Source organism: Protopterus annectens, chromosome 12.part0 (assembly GCF_019279795.1).
Source record: "Protopterus annectens isolate FY-2018-M chromosome 12.part0, PAN1.0, whole genome shotgun sequence".
Taxonomy (NCBI): domain Eukaryota; kingdom Metazoa; phylum Chordata; order Ceratodontiformes; family Protopteridae; genus Protopterus; species Protopterus annectens.
In genome coordinates this window covers 789,921,764-789,942,081 of record NC_056746.1, presented here as the reverse complement: position 1 = coordinate 789,942,081, position 20,318 = coordinate 789,921,764, and the positions used below count along the sequence as shown (strand labels likewise).

The window sequence follows — 20,318 nt, the reverse complement described above, 5'->3', positions numbered from 1 at the left end:
AATGCAGAGAACTGATGATGAGAATTTCCAGCTCGAAAACGCAGATACTTCCTGCAACTTAGTCTTATAGGCACATGAAGGTAAGCTTCCTTGAGATCTAAAGTTACCATCCAGTGATCTTTGCCCAGCAGAGGTAAAAGCTGTTGTAACGTCAACATCTTGAACTTTGGAATGTCCAGATAAGTGTTGAGGATAGATAAATCCAAAATTGGTCTCCACGTGTTCCCCTTCTTTGGTACTAGGAACAGGCGAGAATAAAATCCTAGGCCCCTTTCTGATACAGGGACCGGCTGAATGGCCCTTATTTGGAGTAACAGAGAAATTTGCTTGTGAGCCTCTTTCCTTTGTGGAGGAGGAACGTCTGGCATGCCTTTGAAAGGGGGCAATGTATGGAAATAAAACCTGTAACCGTGGTGAATGATATCCAACACCCATCTGTCTTGAGTGATTAAATCCCAATTTTCTTTGAAAAGAGACAGTCTTCCTCCCAAAGGAGCTGCCAGACGAGAATCTACTGACAGCTGAAAAGGCAGGTCATTGGGTCTGTTTACGAAAGGACTGACCCCTGCCCTCACCAGAAGTCTGAGCAGGTGAACTCCCTGTTCTAGGCCTAAAAGAACCTTGAGCTCTGCCCCTACCACGTCTAGACCTACCCCTAGACTGGGAATCATAAGCAGGATATATCCATCCCTTAGCAGGCCAATTTCTACTAAACTTCGGTGGCTGCACCTGCAAAAAATCTTTAACAGTTTGCATAGACTTAGCTTTGTCCTCCATTTTCTTTAAAACTGCTTCCACAGGCGAACCAAACAAGACATCAGACTGTAAAGGAGCATCTAAAATCCTTGTCTTAACATGATCAGCTAAATTCTGATCCCTCAGCCAGGCATGCCTGCGAAGAACAGAACTAGTGGCAGCCACCCTCGAGGAGGCCTGTACAGCATCAAAACGACATTGCAAAGAATGCTTACCCACTTGTTCAGACACATGAACTAAATCTAGCAACTCTTTACACTCAATACCTTCCGCCAAAGCATCCACCTTAGATTTCAGTTGTGAAAGGAGATAATTTTGATATTTTAGCATGTGAAACTGACAATTCAACGCCCTCATGGCTAAAGTGGAAGAAGTATACACTTTCTTTCCCCATCTATCCAAAGCCCTTGCCTCTTTATCAGTGGGAACAGGGTTTTTAACCACAGAGGCCTTAACACCTTTAGGTCCCTGAGAAACAGTTTCGGGTCTGCCCTAGGGCTCTTAAAAGATACTTATGAGCTTCAGGCACCCTATAGTACCTATCAGGTTTAACAGGAGCAGGAGGCAAAGAATCAGGGTTCAGGGAAGCCTCTGCAAAACATCTTCCACCACATTCAACACAGGAGGTATAGCTAAGGGCCTATGCTGGGGTAAAACAAGAATTCCCTAAGCCTTTTCCTGGAATCAGAGTAATCCTGGCCTTCCCATTTAAAGTGCTCCCTCATGGAATGCAGAGTCTCTGAAAATGAGAAATCCTCAGGAGGAGAAGCTGTAGGAGTGGAATCATCCACATCAGAATCAGAATAAGGAGGATACTCCTGCAAATCTTCCGCCAGAAGTGTCAGAAGCCTCTGAACACTGTTCAAAACTCTCAAACTCAGGTTCCACCCTAGGCCTCTTATCAGGAGGGCATAGAACCTCTAATCATAGTAATCAAATCTTCTGCCATTTTAAGCATATGTTTCTTAGGCACAGAACCTGAAGTGCTAGGAGAAGCCCCCACAGAAGCTAAACTTGGCCTACCTCTCAAAGAAGTTTTGGAAACAGAAGGAGAGGCTCTAACTACCTTGGGAAGAGAGGGAAGAACAGTTACCTGAGAAGCCCCTCAGCCTGGCCTACCTCCTGAGAAGGCACATCCTGTAACAGTAAAGTCTCTGCCTGAGACTCCAAAGAAACTCCTGGCAAAACCTCTGGCTCCACTGAGCCTTCTAAAGAACCGACGTCCGGGACTGCGGTTCATCAACCCTAGGCTTTGCTGTTTTGTCCTTGCGCTTCTTGGGCGAAGCGGCCGGAGCATCCGGCGGCATTTTATAATTGCAACGCTTCCCAAACACTAACCTGGCACAGTCTAACCTTCTCTTAATAGTGCGTTTGTTAAACCTAGCACAAGAGCGGCATCCAACAACGTCGTGCTCAGGCCCTAAACAAGGTATACACAAAGTATGGTAATCCCTATGAGGTATCTGTTTCCCACAAGAAATACAGTTATTCACTTTTCTGACATCTGGTTAAATACTGAGGCAAGAAAAACCAAAATGTTCCCAACGGGTACTTAGCCAACTCTGATTCGGTCTGAAACTCCGGTTTCGGAAATATTTCAGAACGCCAACCTGCACTCGCAAAACTGCTTCTGCATCGGACCATGCGGCAAAAAAGACTGAGGATATGACGTCGGTCATGCGCATTAGTACCCTGACGTACTGACGTCAGTCTAATGCGCCCTGACCGACGTCAGCCATATACTCTGGTATTCGGGCCGACTGGACAGCGGACTACCCAATAGTAAGGACTGCAGCAATGTGGAACGAAGAACATCGTTACGGTGAGTACATAACTTCTAAATCTGAAGTAGGAACTTCATTTGTCAGCAACCTTTGGGACAGAGTCCCCAGCTACCTGAATCCTGGGTGGCCTTTATGGAAGAACATTCCGGAGCACTGCAGAGCCAAAGGACGCCCTACCTCTGGAAACAACATCCAGTTTGTAATGGGTGATAAAGGTATGAGATGAGGCCCAAGTGGCTGCGGAACAAATATCATCTAAGGGAACCCTAGATTTAAAAGCCTCCGAAGCAGCGACGGCCCTAGTAGAATGAGCTTGAACCCCTTGAGGTGCAGGCCTTCCCGAACTTTGGTATGCTAAGAGGATACAATTAGCTATCCACCGTGATAGTGTAACTTTAGAAATTGACTTGCCTAAACTTGTTTTGGCAAAGGAGACAAACAACTGGTCAGATTGCCTATGACCAGCAGTTCGAGGAGTATAAAAACGTAATTGTCTGTGCACATCCAAGGAATGCAGTTTATATTCTCCTTTGTTCTGGTAATGGGGAAAGAACACGGGAAGATTAATGGATTGATTAATATTAGCTTCTGAAGACACCTTAGGCAGAAAGGACGGATTGATCCTGAGGTAAACTCTATCTGGATGGAAGGATAAATAAGGCGGCTTAACACAGAGCCTGAATATCAGAAACCCTTTTAGCTGAAGTAATGGCCACTAAGAAGGCCGTTTTCCAAGAGAGATATTTAAGATCAACCGTGGCGCGGCGCTCAAAGGGGGCTAGTCAAGGCTTGGAGAAACAAAGACAAATCCCATGGGGGTACTACCTCCCTGACTGGAGGTCTGAGAAGGAAAGTACCCTTGAGGAAAGCTTTACAAAGCTTAGCAGTCATCAGAGGGCCTGATTCATGCCCTACATGATAATGCGAAATCGCTGTCAGTTGTACCTTGACTGTAGAGCAGCTAGCCTCCTTGATGAAAAAGGGTAGTGAAGAACTCCAAAACCGACGTGAGAGGCGCCGTGAAAGGATCTAAGTGATGGTGTTCCGCCCAGATTGAAAAACGTTTCCACTTGCTTCGGTAGACTCTTCTGGTGGAAGGTTTATGTGCTGCTACTATGATGGCTTTGACTGGTGAGGAGATTCCGGGAGTCCTAATCAGGAGTGGAACTGGAGCAACCAAGCCGTCAGCTTGAGGTTGACCAGGTTGGGGGCCTGGAGACCCAGAGGGTGGGTAATGAGATCCAGGAGTGGATCCAGAATCCATGGTGGATGAATTAGGTGAGACCACAGGTACGGGAACCTTGTTTGACGAGGCCAGAATGGGGCAATGAGGATCATTTTGCTCCCCAGCCGACTGGATTTCTGTAGGAGTTTCAGCATCATGGGCAACAGAGGGTAAGCGTAAAGGAGACCGGGAGGCCAAACATGTACTAGAGAGTCTCTCGGGGACTCCCCTTGAGGGGGAATTAGAGCGAAGTAACTATTGCATTTGGTATTGGAAGGAGAGGCAAAAAGATCGCAACAGGGTTGCCCCCATAGGGCAAATATTTGTTTTGCTACTAGGGGATTGAGAGACCATTCGTACGGAGTCAGGATCGAACGACTGAGCCTGTCTGCTAGGATGTTGGACCGTCCCGGAATGTGCGTTGCAATAAGAAAGCGGTTGGTGGAAATCGCCCATTCCCACACTCTCATGGCCTCGCGACAAAGGGGATAAGACCTGGTTCCCCCCTGTGTGTTGATGTACCAGACAACTGACATGTTGTCCGTCTGTACTGCAATTGTCCCAATCGGTAGAAGGCTGTGAAGTGCCTGCAACGTCAAAAGCACCGCTCTCATCTCTAGGACACTGATATGCAAGGAGGTCTCTATGTCGCTCCACATGCCTTGGACCGTTCTGCCTGAATAGTGCCCCCCCCCCACCCCAGGCGAGAGGCGTCCGTGGTCACTGTGGCGATGGGGGAAGGCATCGAAAATGGTCATCCCACGTGGAGACTCGGGGACCGGAGCCACCACATGAGCGACGTTCTGCAAGCCCTGCTTAGGGGAATAGGATGAGACAGGGAGTTGCAAGACAGGAACCATTGTACTTGGAGGGTCCATTGCAGTACCCTCGTATTTAGGCGGGCTAGGGGTAGTAGAGGAATAGCTGCCGCCATGGACCCTAGAGCCCTCAGGATCAATTCCACAGGTGGAGCAGAAAGAATGAGAATGGCCTTGACATGCAACCTCATGTTCTGAAGCCGATCGGGAGTTAAGAAGGCAAGCATTATCCTGGAATCTAATCTGGCCCCTATAAAATCTATCACCTGTGAGGGGACTAGAGAAGATTTGGTCATGCAGATAGTTAACCCTAGATGTGGAGCAAGGTCAAGGAAGTAATCCCTGCCTGAACAGAGCAGATGCGTTGTTGGGGCGATGAGGAGACAGTCTTCCAGGTACGGAAAGACCTGAATTCCCTGAAGCCTCAGGTGGGCCGCTATGACCGCCAAGACTTTGGTGAACACCCTGGGGGCTGAGGTGAGACCGAAGGGAAGGGCCCTGAAATGGAAATGACTGGCTCCCAGCCGGAAGCGGAGGAACCTCCTGGAGCGTCTGTCCACTAGAATGTGGTAGTACGCATCCTTGAGGTCTATCGAGCACATCCAATCGTTCTCCCGTAATAGGAGGAGAAAAGATTGTAAGGTGACCATTCGGAACTTTTCTTTGGGTACTGCCAAGTTCAGGAGAGAGAGATCGAGAATGGGTCTCAAGTCCCCAGTCTTTTTTGGCACCAGAAAGAACCTGGAGTAAAACCCCGATCCGAACTGATCTGGGGGGACGGGTTGGATGGCTCTTTTTTGTAAAAGCTGCCGAATTTCTGTAGCAGCTGCCACACTCTGATTGGGTGGTACGTCGGGGAGGCTTCTGATTTTGGGGGTTACAATAAAGGGAATTTGGTAACCTCTGGATATGATGCGAAGCACCCAGCGATCTGTTATGGACTCCCACATTGCTAGGTGCTTCGAAAGACGCCCCCCCGACTGCCTCCAGAGTGGAGCAGCCGGGCAACCCCTCAGGGGTTCTGTGTGGGCCTCTCAGAGAAGGGTTCTCTGGACCCAAAGTTTCTGGGACCCCCTCTGCCTCTTGGGCGGCATCCTCCCTGTCCTCCTCTGCTACGACAGGACTGGTTGTCCGGAGCAGACTGGGACTGATGCGATTTTCGGAACCACATCTTCTTCTGACCCTTTTGGTTCTTAGAAAAGGACCTCTGGGGAGCAGAGAAGCAGACTCCAATGGCAGACAACGTCTTCCCATCTTTCTCGCTCTGGACTAAGGTGTCGCGAACGGTTTTGCCAAAAAGTGCAGAACCATCAAAGGGGGCATTCGCGAAAGACGCCTTAAAGGGTTCCGAGAAGTCACAGTGTCGGAGCCAGGCCTGACGCCTGATTACCAGGCCGGCTCTGCCAGCTCTAGCGGCTCCTTCAGTGGCGTGTGACAAGAGCCGCATAGAGGTATTAGAAACTGAGTGTAGAGTAGACATTCAGGAGGAGTACAGATGCTTGTCTCCTTCCAACATGGACTCTGGGGGGGATGCAGCGTATTCTTTTATTAGATCCCGCTGCATCCGGATGACGTGTGCCATATAGTTCAGTGCTCTCATGGAGAAGGTTGCTGAACTAAAGACCCGCTTCCCCAGGCGGTCCATCGTTCGAGAGTCCTTACTCGGAGGGTGGACCGCAGAGCTCTCCTGAGCCTCTCTCTTGGTGGCCGCCGCCACCAACATGGCATCCACAGGGGGACCTCTGCTCCAGTGGGTTCTCTCAGCAGGGGGACTCAGGATCCTGTCCGGGCGCTTGGGGATAGGCTCCACAGTGTCCAGCTCCTTCCAAGCCCTGGTGGCAATAAGGTCCACCAGGGGATCGGGGGGAGGGGACACCCAAGAGGTAGATGGCCCTGCTTCGAATGCCTCTAGGAATACGGACTCATCGGAGGAAGCCTTGGGGGCAGACCATCCCCCCCCCCGATCCTGATCATCTCCATGATGTCTCCAAAGCAGACATCCTCGAGGGGTGACCTTGGGGAGCCTTCCCCTTCATCTAAGTCTGTATCTTCGGTAAGAGACTCAGGGGAGTCCATGTGCCTCCTCTTACACTTGGCTTTGTGAGGGACCTCTTTGGGGGGGCTGTCCGAGGAAGACTCACCAGCAATATCACATTCCGCAGGAACGTCCAGAGACGTCGAAGCAGGCTGTCCCGAAGGCCGGGTGATGGGAGCCCGGACCAGCTAAGAGGGAGTGCAGGGAGGAGCCGAAGCCAGGACCGGGGGTCCGGATACACTCAACAGTGCCCTTTCCACCACCGTGAAAGCCGAGGGGGAGCTACTCTCAATAGGCTCAGAGAGTCGGCTCCCACTCGGATCCGAAGCGGGGACCGGATCCGGGGCTGAGACCCTCGGATCCGAAGGACCCGTGTGCTCCGACCAGGACGGAGCCGAAGTCACAAAGTCCCTCGGATCCGAAGCTCCGCCCACGGCTCCGAGAGGTCGGATCCGACAAACTCGAGGGACTAGTCAGAGCCGAAGTAACTAGTACTGTCTGCTCCGACACACCCCCGGATCTGACGCAACTCGGCTCCGAGTGCTCCGAACCCGGGAAGCGGGATGGAGAAGGAGCGATTGGGGCAAAAAAAGGGGTTGAGCTCCCCGCCCCCGGAGGGGGGGGGCAAGAGCACTCCCATCTGCAGCTGAGCCTGGATGAACCTCCTCATCATCCGGTCCATGTCTGCATCTGACATACTAAATGTAGACCTCGAAGAGGCCACCGAGGCAGACCTAGAGTGACGCCTCGATGATCTCGATGGGGACCGGGTTGCCTCCTCCCCAGGGCCCAGGGAAAAACAAGGGGACCGGAGCCGAGGAGGAGGCGATCCAGAAACCCTGGATGGAGAAGCCCGCTTGGCGGGCGGGGCCGAGGAAGAGTCCTCGGCCCACCGCTTATGGTGCTTCTCCTTCCTTTTGTTTTTTCTGGCCTCCCTATCCTCCGGAGCCAAAACGGGAGGTTGAGTCCCGACCGGAGGAAGGGAGGCAGGGGTTGTCGCTACCGAGGACTGGGTAGCGGCCACCTAAGAACCGGAGGTCGGAGCCGAGTCCGGTGGCAAAAGGCCCGCCAGAATCAGCTTCGATCTCCGGTCCTTAAGTGCCCTGGGGTTGAACGTTGCACAAATCGTGCATCCCCAAGAAAGATGTTCAACCCCAAGGCACCTAACGCACCGGGTGTGGCCATCTGCCGGTGAGAGCTTATGGCCACACTCGGTACATTTTGAAAAGATGGCTTTAGGGGCCTCCGACATATCGAACGTAAACCACACTCACTAGGCCCCTAACACACCACAAACACACACTACGAAACAGCGAGGAAAAAAAAAATTTAACAAAAATAGATATTTAAGAGGGAACCTACACAAACTCACTCAATCACACAAGAAAATACAAAAATTCTTAGCTTTTTTTCACAAAAAAAACTTCCAAATGCCAGGAGCTCAAAATCCAGCTTGTTGGCTTGAAGCGCGGCAAACTAGATCTGAGGTCAGTTAGGGTTGGCAGGGGATTATGGGTAAAGGGAGGAGCTAGGAACTTGGATCTATGCTGTGGTAAAAGTTGCCGGCTCGGATCCGAGATCGGATCCGTATCCCAAAGGTTACTGACAAATGAAGTTCCTACTTCAGATCTTTTTATACCACTGCCTAGTAGACTGTAATATGCTATGGAGAAATTTTTCCTTTTTTTTTTGCTCCTGTAGAGGTGTCCGGTCTGATCGTTACTTGGAACGAAACATATTTATGATCTGATCTTTCCAGGCAGGGGAACACACAGAGGGTAGTGCAGTGACCCCCTCATGTTGGTGAGTACTAAGTCTAGGATATTTGAACACCTTGTGGGGGTGCAGACTCGCTGTTCCAGGGTATTCGTATTAATAAAGTCCAGGAACCTCAGGGTGAGCATGTTTGTGCTAGTGCATGAGCATGTTTGTGCTAGTGCATGTTGCCTGATCGATGGAAGGAAAGCGGAAATCTTCCATGACCAAAGTGTTTGGCTGTATAGTGAGTGACTCTATTCAGTCCAGGTGGGTGGGGTGCTTCTCTTGGTTCATGGTGGAGGACCTGTAGCTAGCAATGATGTGGTAGGGTGTTTTACCTATAGTTAGCTAGACCTGGAATAGCTCAAGAGAGTCATACTGTTTAACCAATCTCTAGGTGAATTTGCCTTCAATGAAGATAGATACACCACCACCACCACCACATTTGGTTCTTTCATGATCATTTTGGGATCATTTTGGGATCTAAATGTGCAGAAGGTATTGTAGCCTTGCACAGTCGGGGTGCTCTCTGTGGCCTTGAAGCATGTCTCAGTGACTGCACAGATGTCAACATCTTCCAATATCTAGGGAGAGCAGTGTCCTGTTTAGGCTCCTAGCATTAAGCAGCATAACCATGAATTTTTTTCAAGTGGATTATTTTACATCGAAGATTTCATTGTTTTGACATTGCCTAAAAATGCACTACAGGGAGACAAGCGCCTTTGCCATTATCCGAAAGTCTAGAGGAGACAGGTGAAGACCATCTCTGGCAAAGCAGCATGGTTTGTCAACCATGTCTTCCCAGGCTGACAGATACTGGATCCCCCTGGACTGACACCAGAAGTTAAGCAAATTGCTGAAGTAATTTTTTGTGTATGTTGTAGTATCATCAGGGCTAGCGACATACCTGCCTAGGACACATAACCTCAGAGCTTAGTCATGTCTCTCTTTATAAACTCCAGAGAACTATGTCTCAAGTCATTCACCCCAACATGTACTATGACAGAGGCATAACGGTAATTGTTGAGTGATTCAAGGGTGTACGTGATTTGACAGATCCTGGCTCAGGACATGCAAATGGCCATGACCTTCTTGTCCAGCCTAGTGAGGGGGACATCTGTGTGTCTCACTATGGAGTCACCTATGACCAAGACATTTGGTTTTGAGGTGTTTTGCCTTACGGTTTTGTTTGCTGGGACACTGGTGTGGAGATTCTATTTGCTTTTCAGTGTGTGCAAGTGGTTTACGCTTGATAGGTCTCTGATTTTTAATATTGAGTACCACTGCATATGTGGGTTTGTGTGTTGTGACACTGTTCTGTGTGAGAGGTGATGTGCTGTGCTGACAACCTGTTTGATGTCCGGTTTGTTGTTACATGAGAGAAATGATTTCAAATTCACAGTGTAATTGCATCTCTCACATATTGGATTTGTTTGTTTTAGGAGTAAGGAGCTGTGAAGTATATATGAGGCAATTACATTGCCTCAGGATGCCCATGTCAATCAGGCTGGCTGGAGAAATGGTTGGAAACTGACTGTCCATGATGGCAGGTTTTTACAGTAACCTCTAGTTTGGAGTGGGCTAGCTTGACAGATTTGGCTCTGGGATAACAAAAAGGGGGTTATTCTATTGAAGGATGGGGTGAAAACTATGGCAATGCCTTTCAGTGCGCAACTGAATTACCCGCAATGCAGCAGGAAAGTTTGGGAGGATTCACTAATAGATGTCTAGGAGAAAATGGTCTTTCAAGGCATTTGTATCTCTACAGGGCATTGCTAAACCCAGTTGGGTGGTGCGCACCTGCACGCAAACGTGAGGCTAAAATATGGGTGAAGTTAAATGCTTTTAAGTTAAACTACCAATGGGAAAGCACACAATGAGCTTTCTTCCAATAATCTCCAACTCAGATGAGGCTCAGACTACATATTTCTGCCACAAGGATGCAGACAGGGCCCACCTAATGTAAGATGACTGGAATAGTGCTCAAGTGTAATAATACGGTCTTGATTCAGCAGATCTGAATCTAGTGTATGCCATGTACTAGCTACTTAAGGCAACAGAAGAGCTTTTTTAAAATGAAAAAAATAAGGGAAAAATCTGCAAAATGAGGCAGCAAAATAATAAAATACAGTCAGCAAAGTGCAGGGAAAACTCAAAAAGTACTTATTTTTTCGATTTTAGCAGAATCTCTTCAGACCTCTGGCAAAAGTTGCCAAACATTGAGCAGCTCTGGTTAGATGACCTGCATTGGTACTACCCTCTGCACAAACTGGCAGCTCGAGCAGCTGTGAACAGTGGGAGGCTATGAAGAGTGTTTCCAATAGAGGACTTTAAACTGGAGAGGTTTGCTTACATACAACGCAAGGGGAACAAGAAACTTTCCATCAGCATTTTCCAACTTGGACAGGTCGAATTCAGCTCTGCTCCTACCAAAGTTCAAAAAAACTCTCAATGTAAAACAAACTAGTTTTGAGCTCAAGTGCAGTAACAAATACTTTACAACAAAAGTCAGAATTCTTGCAGTATCAGGAATCCTGAAAATTAGTTCATTAACCCTGAGAAATGCTCAACAAAATACAGAAAAAAGTTCACAAAGTAAGAGAACTACAACACAGAAAAACTCTGCAAAAAGTACAGTTTTGTACCTACCATAAATGTAGATGTTCGAAGATCCACATTGCTGCAGTCCTTACACTTGGGTAGTCCGCTGTCCTCGGTCGGCCCGAATATCAAAGTATTAGGCTGACGTCGGTCAAGGCACTTAAGACTGACATCAGGACGTCAGGGTACAAATGCGCATGACCGACGTCATATCCTCAGTCTTTTCTTGCCCCAGATGTCAGAAGACCCTAAAAAGAAAGGTCAAAACCAAAAGACAGCAAAAACCAACCAACCACCCTTGCACTAATCATATGTACAATATATACAATATCCACAATATTTACAACCCAACCCACACAACCGCCTCTAACTACAGAGGGAAGGAGGGAGTAAATTGGACTGCAGCAATGTGGATCTTCGAACATCTACATTTATGGTAGGTACAAAACTGTACTATGTTCTTCATCTCACATTGCTGCAGTCCTTACACTTGGGTAGAATCCCAAAGCAGAGGTAAGGGAGGATGGCAAAACTATAAAGCAGTAGGAGCTGCCAAAATGCCCTGTAAAATTGCAGTGGCAAAACCAGCCCTAGATTTAGAGTAAAGTGGAAGGTGATAATGCTTAGAGAAAGTATGCACTGAACTCCAAGTAGCTGCCTCCAAAATATCTTTAGTTGCCACCCCTTAAAAAGCTGTAGAAGTGGCAGTAGCCCTAGTGGAATGAGGCCTAATCCCAGCTGGAATCTCCTTACCATGATGGGAATAACAGAAAGCAATACAAAACCCAATCCACTTAGAAATAGTTTGTTTTGACACAGGCTTGCCCTGAGAACCCAAAGCAAATGAAACAAATAACTGCTGAGACTGCCTGAACCCTTTAGTTCTGCTCAAATAATATCGCAACTGCCTGTGTACATCCAAAGTGTGCAAAATCTTTTCCCCTTTATTTTGGGGGTTTGCATAAAAGTAGGCAAATGAATAGTTTGGTTTAAAGCCACACTAGAAACCACTTTAGGCATAAAGGAAGGATTAAAGATACCCTATCCTTACGGAAAATTAAGAAAGGCTCAACCGCCATAAGGGCCTGTAATTCAGAAACCCTTCTTGCAGAGGTCATGGCCAACAAAAAAGCAGTCTTCCATGATAAATATTTCAACTCGGCAGTAGCTGCAGGCTCAAAAGGTTGTAGAGTGAGTTTCTCCAACACAAAATTGAGATCCCAAGCAGGAGTAGGAGCTCTCATGGGGGTCTTATATTCTTTGCCCCTCTAAGGAATTGCTTAAACAAAGGATGAGAAAACAATGGTGGGTCACAGTCATAGTGAGCAGAAATTGCTGCAGCATGAACCTTAATAGAAGAGAAGGACAAACCTTTGTCCAGTAACTCAGTAAGATATTGAAGAGCCACACTTAAATTAGGCTCAGAAACATCAAATTCCTTTGCTGTACTCCAAAATAAAAATCTCTTCCATTTATCTGCGTACACTTTCCTTGTACTAGGCCTTCTGGCCTCCAAAATAACATTCAAAACTTGCTGTGGAAGCTGAGACCCTCCAGGGTTCAAAACAGAATATGCCAGGCTGTTAGGTGAAGAGAGTGAAGTTTGACATTGAGTAAATGACTGTTCTCCTGAGACAGCAGGTGTGGAATCGAAGGTAAAGGCCATGGAGGCTCCCGTACCAGGCTTCTCAGTAATGGGTACCAGTGTTGTCGAGGCCAATCTGGAGCTATTAAAATCATCTTTGGCTTGTCCTGTCTGACCTTCAGGAGTACCTTTGGGAGGAGAGGCAGAGGTGGAAAGGCATACACATGAAGATTGCTCCAATTGAATGAAAGAGCATCCACTTTCCAAGCTGTGGGATGAAACCTTTTTGTGCAAAACTTTGGCAGCTGGTAGTTTAGTGGAGAAGCGAACAGATCTATGTCTGGAGTTCCCCATAACACTGTCAATTTCTGAAATACATGAGGATCCAATTTCCACTCGTGGGGATCCATAATTTGTCTGCTCAACACATCTGCTAAGGAGTTCTGTGCTCGGCAGAAACCTTGCCTGAAGATTTAGCTGTAAACTGAGAGCAGTCTCCCACAAAATCATTGCTTGTCTGCATAGAGGATAAGAATGTGTTCCCCTTGCTTGTTGATGTACCACATGACAGTTGTGTTGTCTGTTAGAACCAACACCTGCCCTGGAAGAAGTAAATCCTTGAAAGCTATTAATGCAAATTGGACTGCTAACATCTCCTTCAAGTTGATATGTAGATGTTGAAGTCTGGCAGGCCACGTGTCTTGTACCCACTTTCCATTTAGATGAGCTCCCCAAGCTTTGTCTGAGGCATCTGTCGTTAGAATCCGACTCGCCTCTGGCCGGGTCACAGAGAGTCCCTTGTTTAGGTGACATTCCTGAGCCCACCACAAAAATTCCTTTTGAATGCAAGGTATTATCTGAATGACAGTGTCCATATCTTGGCAGTGCTGTGTCCATACATTTTTGAGATACCATTGTAGCTTCCTCATATGCAGTTTGGCATTGGGAAGCACCAGAATACAAGATGCCATGAACCCCAAGGCTTGAAGGACTGTCCTTGCAGTCAGCCTGGACTGATGAGACAATTGATGGAAGTAAAGAGAAAGATTCTTTTGTTTGTCCGGGGTCAAAAGGCCATCTGGGATGCTGTATTCAGTCTCACACCCAGAAAGCACATGTCCTGAGAGGGTACTAGACTGGACTTTATTTCGTTCACAGAATACCCCAGGCATCTTAGCACTGCTATCACATATTGTAAATAATGAAGAAGTTCGTCCTTTCCTTGGGCCAGAATCAGGCAATCGTCCAAATAAGGATAAATCTGTATTCCTCTTAGCCTGAAGAAAGCTATCACTGGAGCCAGAACCTTCGTGAACACTCTGGGCGCAGTAGATAAGCCAAAGGGCAATGCAGAGAACTGATAATGAGAAGTCCCAGCCAGCATAGATACTTCCTGCAACTTAGCCTGATAGGAACATGAAGGTAAGCCTCCTTGAGATCCAGAGTCACCATCCAGTGATCTTTGCCCAGCAGAGGTAAAAGCTGTTGTAACGTCAACATTTTGAACTTGGGAATGTCCAGATAAGTGTTGAGGATAGATAAATCCAAAATTGGTCTCCACGTGTTCCCCTTCTTTGGTACTAGGAACAGGCGAGAATAAAATCCTAGGTCCACTTCTGGCAGAGGGACCGGTTGTATGGCCCCTATCTGAAGCAGCAGAGAAATTTGTTTGTGAGCCTCTAGTCTTTGCTGAGGAGGAACGTCCGGCATGCCTTTGAAAGGAGGCAAGGTATGGAAATAAAACCTGTAACCTTGGTGTATGATATCCAATACCCATCTGTCTTGGGTAATCAAACTCCAATTTTCCTTGAAGAGTGCCAACCTTCCTCCCAAAGGTGCTGCCAGGCAAGAAGGATCTGGCAGCTGAAAAGGTAGGTCATTGGGCCTGTTTACGAAAGGACTGGCCCCTGCCCTCACCCGAAGAGTGAGCAGGTGAACTCCCTGTTCTAGGTCTGAAGGAGCTCTGAGCTCTGCCCCTACCACGTCTAGATCTACCCCTAGACTGTGAATCATAAGAAGAATACGTCCACCCCTTAGCAGGCCAATTCCTACTAAACTTCGGAGGCTGAACTTGCAAAAAATCTTTAACAGCCTGCATAGACGTAGCCTTGTCTTCCATTTTCTTCAAGACTGACTCCACAGGAGAACCAAACAACAAATCAGACTGTAAAGGAGCATCCAAAATCCTTGTCTTAACATGGTCAGATAAATTCTGATCCCTCAGCCAGCCGTGCCTGCGAAGAACTGACCCAGTGGCAGCCACCCTAGACGAGGCCTGTACAGCATCAAAACCACATTGTAAAGAATGCTTACCCACCTGTTCAGAGACATGTACCAAATCTTGTAATTCTTTACACTCAATGCCTTCCGCCAGAGCATCTACTTTAGACTTCAATTGAGTAAGAAGATAGTTTTGATATTTCAACATGTGAAACTGGCAATTCAAAGCCCTCATAGCTAAGGTGGAAGAAGTATAGACTTTCTTTCCCAATCTATCCAAAGCTCTGGCCTCTTTATCTGGAGGAACGGATTTTTACAACAGAGGCCTTGACACCCTTAGGTCCCTGACTAACAGTTTCTGGGTCCGCCCTAGGACTCTTATAAAGATATTTATGAGCTTCAGGCACCCTGTAATACCTATCCGGTTTAACAGGAGCAGGAGGCAAAGAATCAGGATTAAGTGAAGCCTCTGCAAACACATCTTCCACAACATCCAGAACAGGTGGTACAGCCAAAGGCCTATGCTGGGGTAAAGCAAAATTCCTAAGCCTTTTCCTGGAATCAGAGAAGTCCTGACCTTCCCACTTAAAATGTTCCCTCATGGAATGAAGAGTCTCTGAAAAAGAAAAATCCTCTGGAGGAGAAGCAGAAGGAGTCGAATCATCTGCATCAGAATCAGAATAAGGAGAGTACTCCTGCAAGTCTTCAGCCGAAGACTCTGAAACATCCGAAGCCTGCTCAAAACTCCCCAACTCTGGTTCCACCCTAGGCCTCTTATCAGGAGGGGGCAAAGAACCTCTAATTAAAGTAATTAAATATTCTGCCATTTTAAGCATGTGCTTCTTGGGCACAGATCCTGTAGAACTAGGAGTGACACCAACAGAAGCTAAACCTGGCCTGCCTCTGGGAGAAGCCTTGGAAACAGAAGGAGAGGGCCTAACCACCCTAGGAAGGGAGGGGAGTACAGTAACTTGAAAAGCCCCTTCAGCCTGACCTGCCTCCTGAGAGGCCACATCCTGCAATATCAAAGTCTCCCCCTGGGACTCCAGAGAAGCCTCCGGTGGAACCACCGGTTCCACTGACGCCTCTAAAGAACCGGCGTCTGGTACGGACGACTCTTCTTGCCTGGGTTTAGCTGCTTTGTCTTTGCGCTTCTTGAAGAAGCGTCCGGAGCATCCGGCGGCATATTGTAATTGCACCGCTTCGAAGACCAACCTGGCACAATCTAACCTTCGCAATAGTGCGCTTATTGAACCTAGCACAAAAGCGACACCCAACAACGTCGTGCTCAGGCCCCAAACAAGGAATACACAAAAGTATGATAGTCCCTATGCGGTATCTGCTTCCCACAAGAAATACAGTTATTCACTTTTTCTGACATCCGGTAAACCACTGAGGCAAGAAAAGCTAAAATATTCCCAACGGGTACTTAGCCAACTTTGACTCGGTCTGAAACTCCGAATTGAAAAATTTCAGAGCCGAACGGCACTTAAGCGCTGCTTCTGCATCGGACCATGCGGCAAAAAAGACTGAGGATATGACGTCGGTCATGCGCATTTGTACCCTGACGTCCTGATGTCAGTCTTAAGCGCCTTGACTGACGTCAGCCTAATACTTTGATATTCGGGCCGACCGAGGACAGCGGACTACCCAAGTGTAAGGACTGCAGCAATGTGAGATGAAGAACATCTTAGAAATATTTTGGCAGACTCAGGAGAACTTTTGCAAACTCAGAATAGCTTTTGCAGTACCAGAGGAGGTTAGGCACTATTAGAATACTGTTAAAACAAACTAAGAGCAGTACAGTAACAAACAGATGGTATTTCTTTAACAAGTGCAGGCTGAAAAACAGTGACAAATTCAACCAAATCAATAAATGCAGCACAGAAGAGTTAAAAAGCTCTGAGACAGTCTAACAGACTTTTCTTTTACCTAACAATGAATGTACAATGGCAAACAGCAGAAAAATGAGCAGATTAGATGTGAGAAATGACAGTCCAAACACCTTTTTTAAAGGACACGAAAATATTAAGAAAATTTATTTCTAATTTGTTTAAATGAAGAAAAAAATAAATGGCAATCTTAATGACTTGCTAAAGTGAGCCAGTATGCCACAGAAAGAAACCTCCGAAAGAAGAACAGAAGGGACATACAAGGGCCACTCCTTCTACAGCACAATGTACAAGCTTGATGCAAGCACGAATGTAGCCCAACTTAATGACCCCTTAAGAATTTGACTGAGCTGCAAATAAAATATACCAGCATAGATTACTTCTGGAATACCGGCTGCAAGAGCCATAAATGATGCAAGTTATAGATCTCAGCATACAGACACAGAACACAGCACTACAACTGTATGCCTTATTCCACTCCATTAAACCACTTTAACAAGGGCCTGTAAAATACACAAAGGCAGTATAGGCATACTTACCCTTCACTGAAGGTTGCTGGATCATCAGTCATTTTACTTGAAAGTTAAATGTCACAGTTCATGCAACCTCAATGCATTATATTGTGCAAGCCAGCTATGTATGCACTTTCAAGGGATTTTCTCCTTTCTCTTCACAGTAGTCTGACCATGAAGTTGGTATCTATAACTTAAGGGATGTGGTTAGCCAAGCGCTTCACGTTGGGAATACACCCTGCAAAAAAATTGTGTCTTTTTTTTTTTTTTGCAGGGTTTTCATGTTACACTTCTTTGGAACTGGATTTTTGAAAAAGGGTAACTCTTAGTATATGGTCATGATAGAATGTAATGAAACTACGGCAGAACGAGTTGAAGAACAGACACTTACCTGACAAAATTCCTGAATTAGCTTTGTTAGACTACTGATAATTTAGGGAACCCATTTACTGTAATCGAAATGTTTAAAAATGATTATTTTTATCATTTGCTCTCTATCAGTTACCTTCTGAGGTAATGCACTATCAGGGTGAAAATGCAGAGTCTCACAATATGAAGACCGAATGGCCAAAAATCTGGACTTATGCATACCAAGTCCAAGACTGCCACTTCTCTGAATATTCCCTTTTCTATGAAGTATGGAAATCTTGGAGTTGTAATAAATAAGTTTGGGGTGGGGTGGGGGGGATTAACTCCATGTTCGATATTCATTCTTCTGCATTTTTTGGTCTTTTTTTTTTTTGGAACATCAGGACTCTGCACTGCAAGTCCCGACATTTCAGTAGTGCGCTATAATACAAAGGTCTTGCAGTCTGACCATTCAAGTATATGACCTGATGATTAATAACTGACATGTAACGCCTATAACTGATCCCCCCATGGGATCATGCTGGTCTTAATGAAGGTTACCACTGATCTTGGGATACTGGACAAGTTACCACTGCCCATTTAAATCTCTGAATTTCAATGGTATAACTGAATTACAAGTGAATAAAATAAATATCACCAGGAACTTCTTTCAGCTGATAGTGCTATAGTTACGTAAAATACTTACTGATGCCAGAGACCTAAGCTCCTTATCTTCCACAATGTTTTCCAACCTTTTCTGTCTGGTATTTTTACTGTATGAAAACACATAAAAGAAAATATTTAAAACAGCTGGGTACATAATTCAAGCAAGACTGCAGGATGTCAAATTAAAACAAGTTTAATTATTTGTAAAATGTCTCAGTTACTTAACCTAGAAATGACTACCTGACACAGTATACTATAAAGAACAAATGCAATTACATGAAATGTAACTACTCAAAATGCATGGATCGCCAGACTTCAACACAGGCACAGATTTGTTTTGTGACAGAAAACTCTGATCCCCACAAGAGTGGTTTCTGCCTACATCTGTGCCAGATTATAATGTCCCAAGCCACAGAGCTAACTCTCCATTTCTGTTCCATTCTCATCAATCCCAAAACCTGAATTCAGAGCTGTTTCAGAGTACTGCAACACAGTACCCAAAGAGAGAATTAAAATGCTGTTCCCGTTTCTTTTTTTATTACACATTCTACTTGCAAATCTTTAATGCAAAATCTTTCATGCTGGCAAATGTTCAATCGCTGGACTGCAAAATGGAGTACATCAGGTTGGACTTAAACACAAATTGCAAGATGAGAAACAGCTAATCACTTTTACAAAGACTTGACTAAATTCAAATATCTATGCTGTGGAAATACAGGATTACACCTTATTCAGAGCCGACAGGATACAGGACATCAGCGGCAAAACCAGAGGTGGGGAGTTTGCGTGTATGTAAACATCTGCTGGTGTAATAACAATGAGAATGCCTTCAGCCATTGCCCAGCAGACATTCAGTACCTTACACTTAAATGTCATCCATTCTTTCTGCCTACGGAATATGCAGCCATTTACATCACAGCAGTCTATATAACCTCAGAGTGCAAACCTAAAAATGCACTTGCTAGCCTGTACATGCTATCCTGTGAACTACAAAACAAAATCCCTGAGTGTGTGAATATTATGGCAGGAGATTTTAACCAGACCAAGCTGAAAACAATACTACCACACTACTATCAATATGTGAACTTTGCCACAAGGGGAGCAAATGCATTTGACCAAGTGTATGCAAATGTCAAGCAAGCTTTGAAAATACTTCCCCACCCACACCCACGCAGCTCGGATCACAATTCTATCTTGCTGATCCCCCAGCCTACAACCCCATGCTACTAAGAAGAAAACCTTCCAGGAAACAAGTAAGGATCTGGCCAAAAGGAGCACACTCAGCCCTGCAAGACTGCTTCAAATGCACTGACTGGAACCTATTCAAAGCTGCTGCTACCACAGAACAGCATGTAAACCTGGATGAGTATACTGAAACAGTAGTATGGTATATCATCATCATCATCAAAATGTGTCGAGGATGTGACCACCTTGAAGGATGTAATAAAGGCAAACCATAAACCATGTCTCCCTAGCAAAGTCTATCAGCTACTGAGAGCACGTAATGCTGTCTTTAAGTCTGGAGATAAAGATGCCCTGAAAGTCGCCAGGGCCAACCTGAACAAGGGAGCAAGAGCAGCAAAACATGGTCACGGGCAAAGATACAAAAACACTTCTCAGATCAAAAGGACCCTAGGCAGCTATGGAAGGGCATCAAGTGTATTACTGATTACAAAACCCCGGCAAAACAATGTGTAGATAAATATGGACTTTGTAGACAAACTTAACACCTTCCTCAGCAGATGTGAGGAGCAAACAACTTGCCAAAGAAACTACACATGGACAGGGATATCACACCGCTATGTCTTAGCCTGAAGGCAGTCTGAAAAAAACCTAAGAAAAGTTCCCCCAGCTAAGGCAACAGGTCCTGACATGACTCTGGGTCTTCTTCGTAAGGACTGGGCAGATCAACTGTCTTCACTGACATCTTCCACACTCTCTCAGACAGGCTAGTGTGCCAAGATGCTTCAAGAAGTCATTCCCCGTCACCTTAAATGACTACCAACCCATCACCCTCATACTGGTGATGATGAAATACTTTGAAAGGATGGCCAAAGAGCACATGTCATCTTGTCTGCCTGCATCTTTTGATCCTTTACAATTTGCTTACAGACAAAA

The 20,318-nt window shown here is 46.1% G+C and overlaps 1 protein-coding gene across 1 annotated transcript in view; it reads right to left on the bottom strand.

Annotated features, from left to right (window-relative positions):
• The window catches only part of LOC122816213, a 1,390,304-nt gene that overhangs the window by 1,127,208 nt on the left and 242,778 nt on the right, over positions 1–20,318 (bottom strand). Inside the window, exon 3 of the mRNA XM_044088959.1 lies at positions 18,241–18,307. Coding sequence (XP_043944894.1) covers positions 18,241–18,307 — 67 coding nt within the window. The remainder of the gene's footprint in view (positions 1–18,240; positions 18,308–20,318) is intronic.